General features: G+C 52.6%; 1 protein-coding gene across 2 annotated transcripts in view; it reads right to left on the bottom strand.

Moving 5' to 3' along the window:
• Positions 1 to 3,213: 3,213 nt before the first annotated feature.
• Positions 3,214 to 14,252, bottom strand: part of aplp1 (amyloid beta (A4) precursor-like protein 1) — a 50,565-nt gene continuing 39,526 nt past the window's right edge. Inside the window, exons 11-17 of one of the 2 annotated variants that reach the window (XM_072266219.1) lie at positions 12,888 to 12,987; positions 11,106 to 11,258; positions 10,222 to 10,245; positions 7,142 to 7,218; positions 6,566 to 6,631; positions 4,604 to 4,747; positions 3,214 to 3,369 (exon numbers count right to left, since the gene is read on the bottom strand). In XM_072266219.1, the coding sequence (XP_072122320.1) occupies positions 3,268 to 3,369; positions 4,604 to 4,747; positions 6,566 to 6,631; positions 7,142 to 7,218; positions 10,222 to 10,245; positions 11,106 to 11,258; positions 12,888 to 12,987 (666 nt within the window). In that variant the 3' untranslated portion in view covers positions 3,214 to 3,267. The remainder of the gene's footprint in view (positions 3,370 to 4,603; positions 4,748 to 6,565; positions 6,632 to 7,141; positions 7,219 to 10,221; positions 10,246 to 11,105; positions 11,259 to 12,887; positions 12,988 to 14,252) is intronic. The other variant, XM_072266220.1, reaches the window with a different exon arrangement.

Genomic DNA, 14,252 nt, shown 5'->3' on the forward strand with positions numbered 1-14,252 from the left:
AATTGGAGCGCAGGAGATTGACAGGTGATCTTAGAGAGGTAGAACTAATAGAAAGATGGGAAAGGTTTATCACCTGACACGTGAAATTTGTTGTTTGTGACAGCCATACAGTGCAAGATGTAAAAAAAATTATATTACAATTAAAATAAAGAGCAAGGTGTATTAAATATGAGACTTTTATAAATTATTTCCCTTTCTCTCTGTATTTCAGATACTATGGACGTGAAAGAGACACCTGGGTGGTGTGTCAAATCAAGCCACATCAAGTTTATTGTCATTTAACTATATCCAGCATCCATCATCAGAGATCCTCACCACCCAGGCCATGCTCTTTTCTCACTGCTGCCATCAGATAGAAGGTACTGATGCCTCAGAACTCACACCATCAGGTTTAAGAACAGTTACTACCCCTCAACCATCAGGCTCTTGAACAAAAGGGGATAACTACCCTCATTCTACTTCTGGTGTTCCCACATCTGATGGTCTCACTTTAAGGACACTTTGTCTTATTATTTCACACTCGTTATTTATTGCTATTTATTTATATTTGCATTTGCACTGTTTGTTGTTCATTGATCCCGTTTACAGTTACTGTTCTATAGATTTGCAAAGTATGCCTGCAGAAAAAGGACCTCAAGGTTGTATGTGGTGACATGTACTCTGAGAATAAATTTTACTTTGCACTTTCAACTACATGTATACCTTCAAACAAGACAATGTTTCTCTAAACCAGGGTGTAAAGCATGGTAGTACCAGTAACACACAACACACAATAACTTGTTTTGCCTCCCAGGTGTCAGGATTGGGCCCACAGCATTCTAAAGGGAGAAGGTGAACAGCCAGATGTTGTGGTATATATTGATACCAATAACATAGGTAGGAAAAGGGATGAGAGAATATAGGGAATTAGTTAGAAAGCTGAAAAGCATGACCTCAAGGGTAGTAAACGCTAAATTGCTACCTGTGCCAATGAGAGTAAGAATAGGATAATTTGGCAGATGAATGTGTGGCTGAGGAATTGGTGCTGGGGGCAGGGTTTCAGATCTCTGGATCATTGGAATCTTGCTGGGGAAGGTACGACCTAGGCAAAAGGACGAGTTATTGGGGGGGGACGACCAATATCCTTGTGGGCATGTTTGCTGGAGCTTTTGGGGAGGGTTTAATCTAAATTGGCAGGGGGTTGGGAAACGGAGTGAGAGGGCTGAGGATGGGGCAATTGGTATACAACCAGATGCAACATGTAGTGTGACTGTGAGGAAGTACAGACAGTTGATAGGGCAAATTTGCAGTCAGTGGGATGGGTTGACGCATTTCTTTAAACTAAATAGTAGCTTCAACTGGGAAAGTGAGGATAAAGTAAAAGAAAGGAGAGTTCAGCAAAGATTACAGAACAAATAAATAAAACATTTAGAAAGGGATAAGAATTTAACTTTTGGTAACATGGGGGCAAACTGGCAATGAATACAGGACTGAAGGTGCTACATTTGAATGCACACAGAATACAGAATAAGGTGATCTTGTTGCGCAGTGAGATTGGCCGGTATAATGTTGTCAGTATCACTGAATCACAGCTGAAGTAGATTATATTTGGGAGCTCAACATCCAAGGACACATCATGTATAGAAAGGACAGGCAGGGAGGCAGAGGGGTGCGGAGGCTCTGCTGGTAAAAAATGAAATCAAATCCTTAGAAAAGAGTGACATAGGGTCGGAAGATGTTGAGAGGGATGATGAATTACGATGGAATGGTGGAACAGACTCCATGGACCATATAGCCTAATTATGCTCCTCTGTCTTTTGGGGTCTCTGTCTCCCCTCTCTCTTTCTAACCCTGGGCTCTCTAGGAAGATCAACATGTAAGGGTCACACAATAATTGTGTCCAAGGTACTTATAGAAAAAAACACACAACACAGTTTTGGGGAATTAATGGCATGGTTTAATTTAATCTTATTCCACAGATATACTTCAAATAAATATGTTATGGATCTGACCCAAGGAATGCCCGGGGAAATCAGGTTGGAAGCCAAGTTCGGAAGCAAGTCGATCACAAACCAGTCCATCCTGTCACTGCACCTGGGGGTCGTTAGTCACAGACCGTGTCCCATCATAGATTGGGAGACTCCGAAAGGGTTACCTGTGATTCCCGGTATCGCTTGTGTCGGCAGCTTTGGAAGCGTTCATCCAGCCATTAGAGCAGCCAAAAATATCTGCGTGGATTTGCAACGGAGGCGGCAGGGAGGAAGGGTGGGGGTTTGGACTGTTTATGTACAACACAGGGGGAGGGATCGTCTGCCGAATCGCCAGTGTGCTAGTGGGTGTTTCGCCTTGGACTCTTTGTGGTAAGCGAGGTGCTCCTGGGAGCGCAGCAGGCGTGGAGGAGGAGAGTGGGGAGACATCATGCCTAATTTCCTTGCCACCCTGCAGGCCCCTCACCCCCTCAAAAACCAAAAGCAAAGTTCTCCCATTCCCCAACTTTGATCCCAGGAATCTGCAGTGGGTGTGGCCAGTTTGGAAGCCCCGCTTGTTGGTCCAGGAAGGGTCTGAGGATTGAAGGTTCGATCCTCCCCGCCCCACCACAACCAGACCCCCTAAAGTGCCCAACAGCCCTCCCCACCATTCCTCTCCACCCTGGCACTAGTAGGTGGGGTGGGCACTGAGACCAAAGCTTGGCAGGGCTCCCTGGAGGTGGAAGGTTGTCTGGTGATGCCCTTTACTCCTCAGGCAGGGCGGAGTGTCGTGGGATGCCTTTCGGAAACAGCAATGAGTCAACGGGGAGAAGGTATGTGATGGGAATTGGGGAAGGATCCTGCCCCCGCTCGCAGGGTGACCTCCCGGTGATGTTGGTTGTGGGGAAGGAGGGAGAGGGGAAATGCCTCATCCAATCCAAACGCTGGAAGGTAAAGTGGTGGGGGGAGGACCAACGAGGAGGAAAGAAGGGAAAGGAGGGGAGGGAAGGGCGGGAAAAGTAGGAGGGGGTTGATCAATCGGGCTGGGGAGAGGGAGCTGACCGAGACGAACACCTCTCCAGGCCCCAAGGGGCATGGATCTTCCCCTCCCACCATCACGCTGACATACAGCACACCCCCACACCCCCAACTGAAAGACCAAATCCCATCCCTCTGCAACCACCAACTCCCTAGCAAAGTGGTCTCCCGATCACCGGCCTTGTGGTCCGACATCCAATCCGGGCGCCCCCTTCTCCCTTCTCTTCCTTCCCCTCCCCTCCCTCCCTCCTCCCTCCCCCTATCTTCTCTGCCAGCTGCACCCTCAGTTCTGCAACTGCTCAAAGAACTTGTAGGTGGGATTCTCGTAGCCATGGTTCTGCATCTTGGTCAGCTGGCGCTCCTCCGGGGTCAGCATGGGGTCAACCTGCAAGGGGGAGGCTCAAATAGTAAATTGGTTCATCGCTGACAAAAGTACTGAGAGAAAAATAACTTGTCTTGCCTACTGTTTCTACAGTTCAGTTTAAAACACAGTGCACTGAGGTACAGTGCATGGTGGAGAGGCTTGTCCCATGATGGGGTTAGCTGTGTCTGCAACTCCCTGCAGCTTCTTGCAATCCTGTACATTGGAGGGCTACGGTCCAGGTGCAGGCAGATGGGACTCGGCAGAAATACAGGTTAGCACTGACTGGATGGGCCGAAGGGATTGTTTCTATACTGTAGTGCTGTACGGCAAAGGGACATTATTGTATTAGGAGACCGTTCAGCAGTCTCATAGAAGCTTGGTGATACGTGCTTTCAGACTTCTGTATCTTCCGCTCAGTGGGAGAGGGGAGAAGAGAGAACGTCCAGGGGAGGCAGTGAGTCCATGAAGGGGGAAAGGGCTGGTTTCCGTGATGTGCTGAGCTGCGTCCCCGCCTGTCTGCAGTTTCTTGTGATCACAGGCAGAACTGTTGCACATCCAGCCTGTGAGGGTCACTGGGGAGATGCTGAATTGTTTAGCTTTTTGGAGGAAAATGCATCACCTACGTCCTGAAGATCAGAGTGGGCAGTTAGAGTGAATGGGAATGGGGTGGAGTTACATTGGGAGTGTGAATGGGAAGGGATAGGGCCCCGTTGGGAGTGTGGACGGTGGGAGTAAATGGGTAGGGGGTGAGGTTACATTAGGAGTACAGACAGAGGAAGTGAATGAGTGGGAATGGATTCCCATTGGGAGTGTGGATAGTGGGAACGAATGGGAAGGAGTTAGGTCCCTTTGAGAGTGTGGTCTGTAGGAGTGAATGGGTATGGTGGGGTCCATTGGGAGTGTGGATGGTGGAAGTGAACAGGAAGGGTGGGGTCCATTGGGAGTGTGGATGGTGGAAATGAACAGGAAGGGTGGTGTCCCATTGGGAGTGTGGACGGTGGAAGTGAACAGGAAGGGTGGTGTCCCATTGGGAGTGTGGACGGTGGAAGTGAACAGGAAGGGTGGTGTCCCATTGGGAGTGTGGATGGTGGAAGTGAACAGGAAGGGTGGTGTCCCATTGGGAGTGTGGACGGTGGAAGTGAACAGGAAGGGTGGTGTCCCATTGGGAGTGTGGATGGTGGAAGTGAACAGGAAGGGTGGTGTCCCATTGGGAGTGTGGACGGTAGGACTGAATGGGAAGTGGTTGGATACCTACCTCCACGATTCCATGACTGATATTCCCGTATTGCTTCCGACGAACCAGGAAGAGGGACAACACGACAATCATTGCTATGGCAACAGCAACAACCAGCAGACCAATCAGTGTGCCTTTGTTGAGGGCAACTTTAACCTCAGGCTCCTGGCAAAGGTGAAGAGGAATAGTTAGAACCATGGCTGATTCCCCCCACCACTTTCTCTCCACCCCAGGGGTCACTGGGCAGTGCTGGGGAGCGGGAACCCTGGCTGATTCCCCCCACCACTCTCTCTCTACCCCAGGGGTCACTGGGCAGTGCTGGGGAGCGGGAACCCTGGCTGATTGCCCGCACCACTCTCTCTCTACCCCAGGGGTCACTGGACACTCTACCCCAGGGTCACTGGGCAGTGCTGGGGAGCAGGAACTCTGGCTGATTGCCCGCACCACTCTCTCTCTACCCCAGGGGTCACTGGACACTCTACCCCAGGGTCACTGGGCAGTGATGGGGAGCAGGAACCCTGGCTGATTGCCCACACCACCCTCTCTCTACCCCAGGGTCACTGGGCAGTGATGGGGAGCAGGAGTGTTCCCCCTTCTCTCCAAATTTCAAAGAGAATACAGAACCGTACACACAGGAACAGGGCCCTTTGGCTCACAACGTCTGTGCCAAACTAAATGTAATCCCTTCTGACTACACAATGTCCGCATCCCTCCATTCCCTGTGCATGCCTGTGCCTGCCTAAGAGACACTGAAACACCTCTGTCGTATCTGCCTCCACCACCACCCCTGGCACATTCCAGGCACCCGCCACCCTCCGTGTGAAAAGAACTTGCCCCGCACATGAACTGTCCCACTCTCACCTTAAAAGCCCATCCTCCCGCATTAGACACTTCGACCCTGAGGTTGTTTACTCCACCTTTGGCTCTTATAAATCTCTGTCAGGTCTCCCCTCAGTCTCCAGCGCTCCAGAGAAAACACCCCAAGTCCGATCTCTCCCTACAGCTCAGGCTCTCTAATCCAGGCAGCATCCTACCCCTCTGCACCCTCTCCAAAGCCTCCACACGCTTCCTGTAATGGGGCGACCAGAACTGAACGCAATAGCCCAGATCACCTCCCACTATTCCGCTGGTCATTGTGTACACGTCCCCTTGAACTTCACCGGAGCGAGGTTTTCCGCTGCACCCTGGTGGGTGTAACAATGAACCCATCTCCCTCTGATGAGTGGGGACTTCAGGGAGGAAAGAGAGGCAGATGAAAGCAAAGCTGGAGTTATCAAACCCCAACACAGAGGGAGGCTGTTTGGCCCTCAGCTTGTATTCCAACCCTCGAGCCCCTCACCCTGATAATCCCATTCACTGACACAGCCTGTGACCTCTAGCGCCTCAGAGAGGGGGCGGAGAAGGGGCAAGGGATGGGGGGGAGAGTAAGTATCAGTGATAAGGGGATCGGAAAGGAGGGGAGAGACAGAGAGGGTGTGGGGGGAATTAGAGGAAAGGGTGGAGGGGCTAGTTGGGAAAGAGGGGGACAAGTGGTAGAGTGGATGGAGGGGTAGGGGGTGGAGAGAGGTGAATGGAGGAGGATCAAAAAAGGGAGGAGTGGAGGGGGTCAGAGAGGTGAAGGTGGGAGCGGGAGGGTTGAGGGAGGGAGAGGGAGGAAAGGGGAGGGGAGTTCTGCAAGCAGGTGTAAGTCATAATGAAGGAGTGGAGGGGAGGTGTGGAGATGGAGGGAGGGAGAAAAGGGGAAGGGTAGGAGAGGGACAGGAGATTGATGATAGGCAGAGGGGAAAATGAAGGAGAGGAGGGGAGGTGTGAGAGAAGAAGGAAGAGGGAAGAGGAGGCGTGGACAGGAGAGTTGACAATGGGTGGAGGCGAAAGTGAAGAAGAGAAGGGGAAAAGCAGTGGAGTAGAGCTGTCAGAGTTAGACTCATCTTCTTCAGGGAACCAGGACGCCTGCTGCCTCCTGCAGGCCCCCACAGGTCTTACCAGTTCATCCCTCTGCAGCCCTGTCGATGTCTTGGTGTTGTAAATCAGCTCGGCTGACTCGTCCACCTGCAACCAATGGCAAGCGTGGTCAGAGGTCAACCGACAAAGCTCACAATCAACAGAAAAAGCTCATGGGTGACAGGCAAGAGTCAGGGGTGTTAATGGCCAAGGTCAGAGCGAATGAGTAAGTTCAAGGGTCGATGAAAAAAGGTCAGGAAGTCAAGGAGAGAGGCCCAGGGGTAACAAGAAAGGTCAAGAAGCAATGGAAAATGACAGAGGTCATGGGTCAACAAGTTTAGAGGTCAAGGAATCAAAAATCAAGTTCATGAGTCAAAGAGCTGGGTCAAAGGTCAATAGTCAACAGTCAAGGAGAGGAATCAATAAGCAAGGTCAGTGGTTAATCAGCAGGATCAGGGGAGGGCAACGAGCAGAGTCAAAGGGTCAACACAGCCATTTTGCCGAGGGCAACACTGGGAGGATGCTGGAAGAAGGGGACAGGGTCCGAGGGGGGTGGGATCCAGGACAGTACAGCAGCTTGGATCCTTTGGCAAAGGTAGACTCGCCGAACAGTCTCACCGTGTCTACGTATTCATCCAAAAACCTCCGGTCTTGGTTACTCTCGCTGGCCACCGGGTCATAGTAATCAACCAATCCTGAGTAGCAGGTGGGGGGGGGGGTGGTGGAAGAGAAAACAGCCAATCAGAGCTCAGATTAAGAGGGGATCGATCGGATAGGAGGAAAGTGATAAAGTGGGGAGTGTTGTGAGCCCCATGGAAGGGGGCTGAGGAGGGAGTGCCGTGGGAGGGGCAGTAAGGACGAAGCTCTGTGGGAGGGGTGGTAAGGAAGGAGCACTATGGGAGGGGCGGTGAGGCGCAAGTGCTGCGGGAGGGGTGGTGAGGGGAAATCTGTACACTGACCGGTGTCACTCGGTCCCTCTCTCTCAGGGTACATCTGTCTCACGGGGAGATCTATACACTGACTGGGGTCTCTCAGTCCCTCTTTCTCACTGGGAGAGACTGACTGGTGTCTTTCAGTCACCAGATTGATTCCTGGGATGGCAGGACTTTCATATGATGAAAGACGGGATCGACTGGGCTTATACTCGCTGGAATTTAGAAGATTGAGGGGGGATCTGATTGAAACGTATAAAATCCTAAAGGGAAACAACAGGAATTCTGCAGATGCTGGAAATTCAAGCAACACACATCAAAGTTGCTGGTGAACGCAGCAGGCCAGGCAGCATCTGTAGGAAGAGGTACAGTCGACGTTTCAGGCCGAGACCCTTCGTCAGGACTAACTGAAGGAAGAGTGAGTAAGGGATTTGAAAGAGGGAGGGGGAGGGGGAGATCGAAAATGATAGGAGAAGACAGGAGGGGGAGGGATGGAGCCAAAAGCTGGACAGTTGATTGGCAAAGGGGATATGAGAGGATCATGGGACAGGAGGACGGGGAGAAAGACAAGTGGGGGGGGGACCAGAGGATGGGCAAGGGGTATAGACAGAGGGACAGAGGGAGAAAAAGGAGAGTGAGAGAAAGAATGTGTGCATAAAAATAAGTAACAGATGGGGTACGAGGGGGAGGTGGGGCGTTAGCGGAAGTTAGAGAAGTCGATGTTCATGCCATCAGGTTGGAGGCTACCCAGACGGAATATAAGGTGTTGTTCCTCCAACCTGAGTGTGGCTTCATCTTTACTGTAGAGGAGGCCGTGGATGGACATGTCAGAATGGGAATGGGATGTGGAATTAAAATGTGTGGCCGCTGGGAGATCCTGCTTTCTCTGGTGGACAGAGCGTAGATGTTCAGCAAAGTGGTATATATTTTTATATATTGGCGAGCACATGCCCTTACACTTCCTCCCTTACCACCATTCAGGGCCCCAAACAGTCCTTCCAGGTGAGGCAACACTTCACCTGTGAGTCGGCTGGGGTGATATACTGCGTTCTGCTCCCGATGTGGCCTTTTATATATTGGCGAGACCCGACACAGACTGGGAGACCGCTTTGCTGAACATCTACGCTCTGTCCGCCAGAGAAAGCAGGATCTCCCAGTGGCCACACATTTTAATTCCACATCCCATTCCCATTCTGACATGTCTATCCACGGCCTCCTCTACTGCAAAGATGAAGCCACGCTCAGGTTGGAGGAACAACACCTTATATTCTGTCTGGGTAGCCTCCAACCTGATGGCATGAAAATCGACTTCTCTAACTTCCGCTAATGCCCCACCTCCCCCTCGTACCCCATCTGTTACTTATTTTTATGCACACATTCTTTCTCTCACTCTCCTTTTTCTCCCTCTGTCCCTCTGAATATACCTCTTGCCCATCCTCTGGGTCCCCCACCCCTTTGTCTTTCTTCCCGGACCTCCTGTCCCATGATCCTCTCGTATCCCCTTTTGCCTATCACCTGTCCAGCTCTTGGCTCTATCCCTCCCCCTCCTGTCTTCTCCTATCATTTTGGATCTCTGCCTCCCCCTCCCACTTTCAAATCTCTTACTCACTCTTCCTTCAGTTAGTCCTGACAAAGGGTCTCGGCCTGAAACGTCGACTGCACCTCTTCCTAGAGATGCTGCCTGGCCTGCTGCGTTCACCAGCAACTTTTATGTGTGTTGCTTAAAATCCTAAAGGGATTGGACAGGCTAGATGCAGAAAGATTGTTCCCGATGTTAGGGAAGTCCAGAACGAGAGGTCACAGTTTGAGGATAAAGGGGAAGCCTTTTAGGACCGAGATGAGGAAAAACTTCTTCACACGGAGAGTGGTGAATCTGTGGAATTCTCTGCCACAGGAAACAGTTGAGGCCAGTTCATTGGCTATATTTAAGAGGGAGTTAGATATGGCCCTTGTGGCTAAAGAGATCAGGGGGTATGGAGGGAAGGCAGGTACAGGGTTCTGAGTTGGATGATCAGCCATGACCATACTGAATGGTGGTGCAGGCACGTGGCCAAGTGGTTAAGGCATTGGACTAGTGACCTGAAGGTCGTGAGTTTGAGCCCCAGCTGAGGGAACGTGTTGTGTCCTTGAGCAAGGCACTTAATCACACATTGCTCTGTGACAACACTGGTGCCAAGCTGTATGGGTCCTAATGCCCTTCCCTTGCACAACATCTGTGTTGTGGAGAGGGGAGACTTGCAGCATGGGCAACTGCTGGTCTTCCATACAACCTTGCCCAGGCCTGCGCCCTGGAGATGAAGACTTTCCAGGCGCAGATCCATGGTCTCGCAAGACTAACGGATGCCTTTAATGTTTCTATGTTTCGCTCCATCTCTCTCAGGGTACATCTGCTGTCTCGGGGGAGATCTGTACACTGACTAGAGTCTCTCAGACCCTCTTTCTCACTGGGAGAGACTATGACTGATGTCTTTCGTTCTCTCTCTCTCTCAGGGAGAGATCTGTACACTGACGAGTGTATCGCAGTCCCCCTCTCTCAAGGGGGATTACCTGTACACAGACTGGTGACTCTCAGCAGTCACTCTCACTTGAGGGATCCGCATACTTTGCGGTGTCTCTCAACCCCCCCTTTCTCAGCGGACTACCTGTACACTGACTGGTATCTCTTTGCTTCCAATTTGAGAAGGTGTAATCAGTACTTTGTCCAATTACTACTTGCTCATGCATCCACCAACAAAAACAATCCATGATGCCATTGTAGGACCTTACCTTTCTTGAGAGTGGGTCCGTCTCCTGGCAATATTGCAAGGCGGTCGTAAGGATTGAAGGCAGGTCAGAGGGAGGGGGGAGGTGATGGAGGAAGAGGGAAGGGAGGTTGAGGTAAAAGAACAGGGAGAGAGGGGCAAAACAGGTTGAGTGTTGGCAGAGGGAAATGGAATGAGAAGGAATTGGGAAAGACAGACAGAGAAAGGGGAGAGCATAGAGAAAGGGAAAGGGGAAAGGGGAGAGAAAGGGAAAGGGGAAAGGGGAGAGAAAAGAAAGGGAAACAAGAGGTAAAAAGGGAAAGAGAGAGGAAGAGAAGGAGAAACAGTAGAAAGGGAGAAGGGAACAGAGGGAGACAGAGGTAGAAAGAAGGGTGGATGAGGTAAGGGGAGAGAGAGAGAGAAAGAAAGGGAAAGAGGGATAGAAGGAGAGATGGGAGAGGGAGAGAAAGTGAAGAGAGGAAACGGAGAAGAAGAGAAAGAAGGTAGAGAAGGACAGAGGGGATAGAGACACAAAAAGGAAGGAGAGAGAAGGGATGGGGAGAAAAAAGAAAGAGAAAGGAGTGAGTGCAGAAGGAAGAGTGGGGGAGGGATGGGGAATGTGGGAGAGAGGGCAAGTAGAGGGAGAGTGGTGGGGTTGGGGAGGTATTCAGGGAGAGAGAGGAAAGAGAGAGGGAGTTGAGCGAGAAATGATGAATCCATCTCCTGCCTTGTCCCACCCCCACCCCACCATCTGCCCCATCCCCAGCAGCCTCCCCAACCTGTCACCACGCCCCCACCCCGCCACCCCAAACACGGACTGGGCAGCTGGAATCCACAGAAGGGTGGGGATGGAGTGTGTTAACCCCCCTCTAACCAGTTCCCCGGCCCAGTGCCAAGGACACAGCTCACCTTGGGTCTCGGAGTGAGGCTGCAGAGAATCGGTGGGGGATGCCAGGCTCACATCCTCCTCCTCTGACATCGAGTCCTCCTCCGATTTCGTCTCTGAGAGTGACGGTGTCAGCAGTTCACTGGCCTCCAGCCGATCAGCACGCAGGAGCTCCTCTGTGAGCGAGGGAGGGAAAGGGGTGAAGGGGAGGGAAGGAAATGGGGAGAGGGGAAGAGAGGGAGAGGGGGAGGGTGGGAAAGGGAAAAGGGGAGACGGGAAGGGAAAAGGGGAAAAGGGGAGGGGGAGGCAGGGAGAGGGGAGGGAAGGAAAAGGGGAGGGGGAAGAGAGGGGGAGGATGGGAAAGGGAGAGAGGGAGAGGGAGAGGGGAGGGAGGGAGGAGGAGATGGAAGGAGAAAGCAGAATGAAGGGAGAGAGAGGGTAGGGATGGGATAGAAGGAGGGGAAGAGGGAGGAGTGGGGAAAGAAGAGAGACAGAGAGGGGATGGTAGAGGAAGAGAGGAGGAGGGGAGAGAAGGAAAGAGTGAGAGGGACAGATTGGTGAGGGAGGGATGAAGAGAGAGGGAAGGAGAAAGAGGAGGTAGACAGGGAGAATGAGAGAAGGAGAGGAAGGAAGGTGAGATGCAAGGAGGGGAAAGAAAGAATGAGGGAGAGGTGGAAGAAGAGAGAAGGGAATGAAAGAGGGAAGAGAATGTGGAAAGGGGGAAGGGAGAATGGAGAGGGAGGGGGCAAGAGAAGGAAACCGGGGTGGGGGGGAGAGGACAGGGAGACAGAGAGTGGAGGAACAGAGAGCAAGGGACAAAAGGATAGGCAGAGAAAGGGGACAGAGGGAGGGAGGGAGGGGTGTTGGAAAGGGGGACAGAGAAAGGAGCAACGAGAAAGAATAGAGTGGAAAGGAGGAAGATACACAGAAAGGAAGAGAGGGGAAGAGGGAGAAGTAGATGAAAGAAAGTAGGGTGATAGAGAGAGAGAAAGAGACAGAGAGGTGAGAAGGAGAGGGAAAGGAGAGAAGGAGACAAAAATGTTAGACACCGAATGAGGCACCCTCCACACCATCCCATCACACACTCCTGGGGTCAGATACAGTGAAGGTCCCTCCACACACATCCCATCACACACTCACGGGGTCAGACACAGAGTGAAGCACCCTCCACACTGTCCCATCACACACTCCCGGGGTCAGACACAGAGTGAAGCTCCCTCCACACTGCCCCATCCACACTCCCGGGGTCAGACACAGAGTGAAGCTCCCTCCACACTGTCCCATTACACACTCCCAGGGTCAGACACAGAGTGAAGCTCCCTCCACACTGTCCCATCACACACTCCCAGGGTCAGACACAGAGTGAAGCTCCCTCCACACTGTCCCATCACACACTCCCGGGGTCAGACACAGAGTGAAGCTCCCTCCACACTGTCCCATTACACACTCCCAGGGTCAGACACAGAGTGAAGCTCCCTCCACACTGTCCCATCACACACTCCCAGGGTCAGACACAGAGTGAACCTCCTGTGTCATCATCCCATCTCTTGGCTTGACACCAATATTTGAGTTTTCAGTCCGCCTTCTGCCCTTGTTCACTGGGTTTTTACTCAAGCTGCTACACTTTCATCATCACAATCACCCTCCCTCCCTCCCTCCACCCCACCCCTCAAACATCGAAGAAGCTCCCTCCCCCCACCCTTCAGCTGCATTTGCAGCCAATGATGCCCTTGGAGGAAGGTAATGCTGGGTTTTGGTGGGAGAGAGGTTGGTGAGAAGTTGAGGAGGCGATGTCAGGAACTCACCAACGTCACTTCCCAGTGCCTTCGCCAGCTGGGGGATGTGAAAGAGCAGGGCCAGACTCTGGTTCATCCGCTCTTCGATTACCCGGAGGTGGGTTAGGACCTGGGGAGGGGAGAGGGGGAGGAAAGGAAAAGGAGCGAGGGGGTGGAAAGTGGTATGGAGTGGGGGGGAGGAGAGAGGGGAAAGAGAGGGGAAAGAGAGGAGAAAGACAGGGAGAGGGGGAGAGGGGGGAGAGAGGGGAGGGGGGGGAGAGAGGGGAGGGGGGAGAGAGGGGAGGGGGGGAGAGAGGGGAGGGAGAGAGAGGGGAGGGAGAGAGAGGGGAGGGAGAGAGAGGGGAGGGAGAGAGAGGGGAGGGAGAGAGAGGGGAGGGAGAGAGAGGGGAGGGAGAGAGAGGAGGGGGGAGAGAGGAGGGGGGAGAGAGGAGGGGGAGAGAGGAGGGGGGAGAGAGGAGGGGAGAGAGAGGAGGGGAGAGAGAGGAGGGGAGAGGGGTAAAAGGAAGAGAGGGTAGAGGAAGAGGGAGAGAGGAGAGGTGGTGGGAATGGGGTGAGAGTGGTAGAGTGAGACAATGTAGAGGTGGGAGATAGGAGGAGAAGAAAGAGAGGGGAAGAAGGGAGCAGAAAAGGGGAGAGGAAGGGGAGGAGAGAGTGAGAATAAGAGGGGTGTGGGCAAGGGATGGGATGGAGTTGGAAATGAGATAGTGAGAGAGGAGAGGAGACAGATGGGGAAATGGGGGAGAGAGAAGGAACAAAAGAGATCGCAATGAAGAGAGAATGAGGTAAGGTGAGTCGGAGAGGGAGAGGAGAGGGGTGAGTGTTATAGAACAGGGGAGGTAAGTGAGGACAGGGGGAGAAGGGAAGGAAGAGAGTGGAGGGGGAAGGGGAGGGATGGCAAGGGGTTAAGAGGGAGATGGAGGGTGAGGAGTTTTCAAGAGAAGAGAATAAAGTGGTCAGGGAATCCCAGAAGGGGAGATGGAAGAGGGGCAAAGAGATGGGAAGGGAACCGAGAGGGAAAGGGGTGGAGGGAGTTGGGGAGGACAGGATTGAGGCAGAGGGGAAGAGGTAAACAGGAGAGAGTGAGTGAGCTCTTCCAGCCCCGAACGGAACCCCTCCAAGCCTAACAGCTTCCCCCTCCCTTTCCCTCCATCCCCCACCCTTCCCCAACAAGCAGGCCAGTCCCACCAACACCTCCAGGTGCCATGCACTGTGAACATCACTGTAACATCCTCAAGCCCCCTCCGTTTGACCCCCACTAACGTCCTAAAGCTCTGCCGAACGCCACCCCAGCAGGGCATTAAGGTCCGGTCCCATCGCCGGACGAACAACTTGCCTTCTGAGGGAAGGTCATACATTCCAGAACAGCAACCCAAG

The sequence above is a fragment of the Mobula birostris genome, chromosome 8 (assembly GCF_030028105.1).
Source record: "Mobula birostris isolate sMobBir1 chromosome 8, sMobBir1.hap1, whole genome shotgun sequence".
Classification (NCBI taxonomy): domain Eukaryota; kingdom Metazoa; phylum Chordata; class Chondrichthyes; order Myliobatiformes; family Myliobatidae; genus Mobula; species Mobula birostris.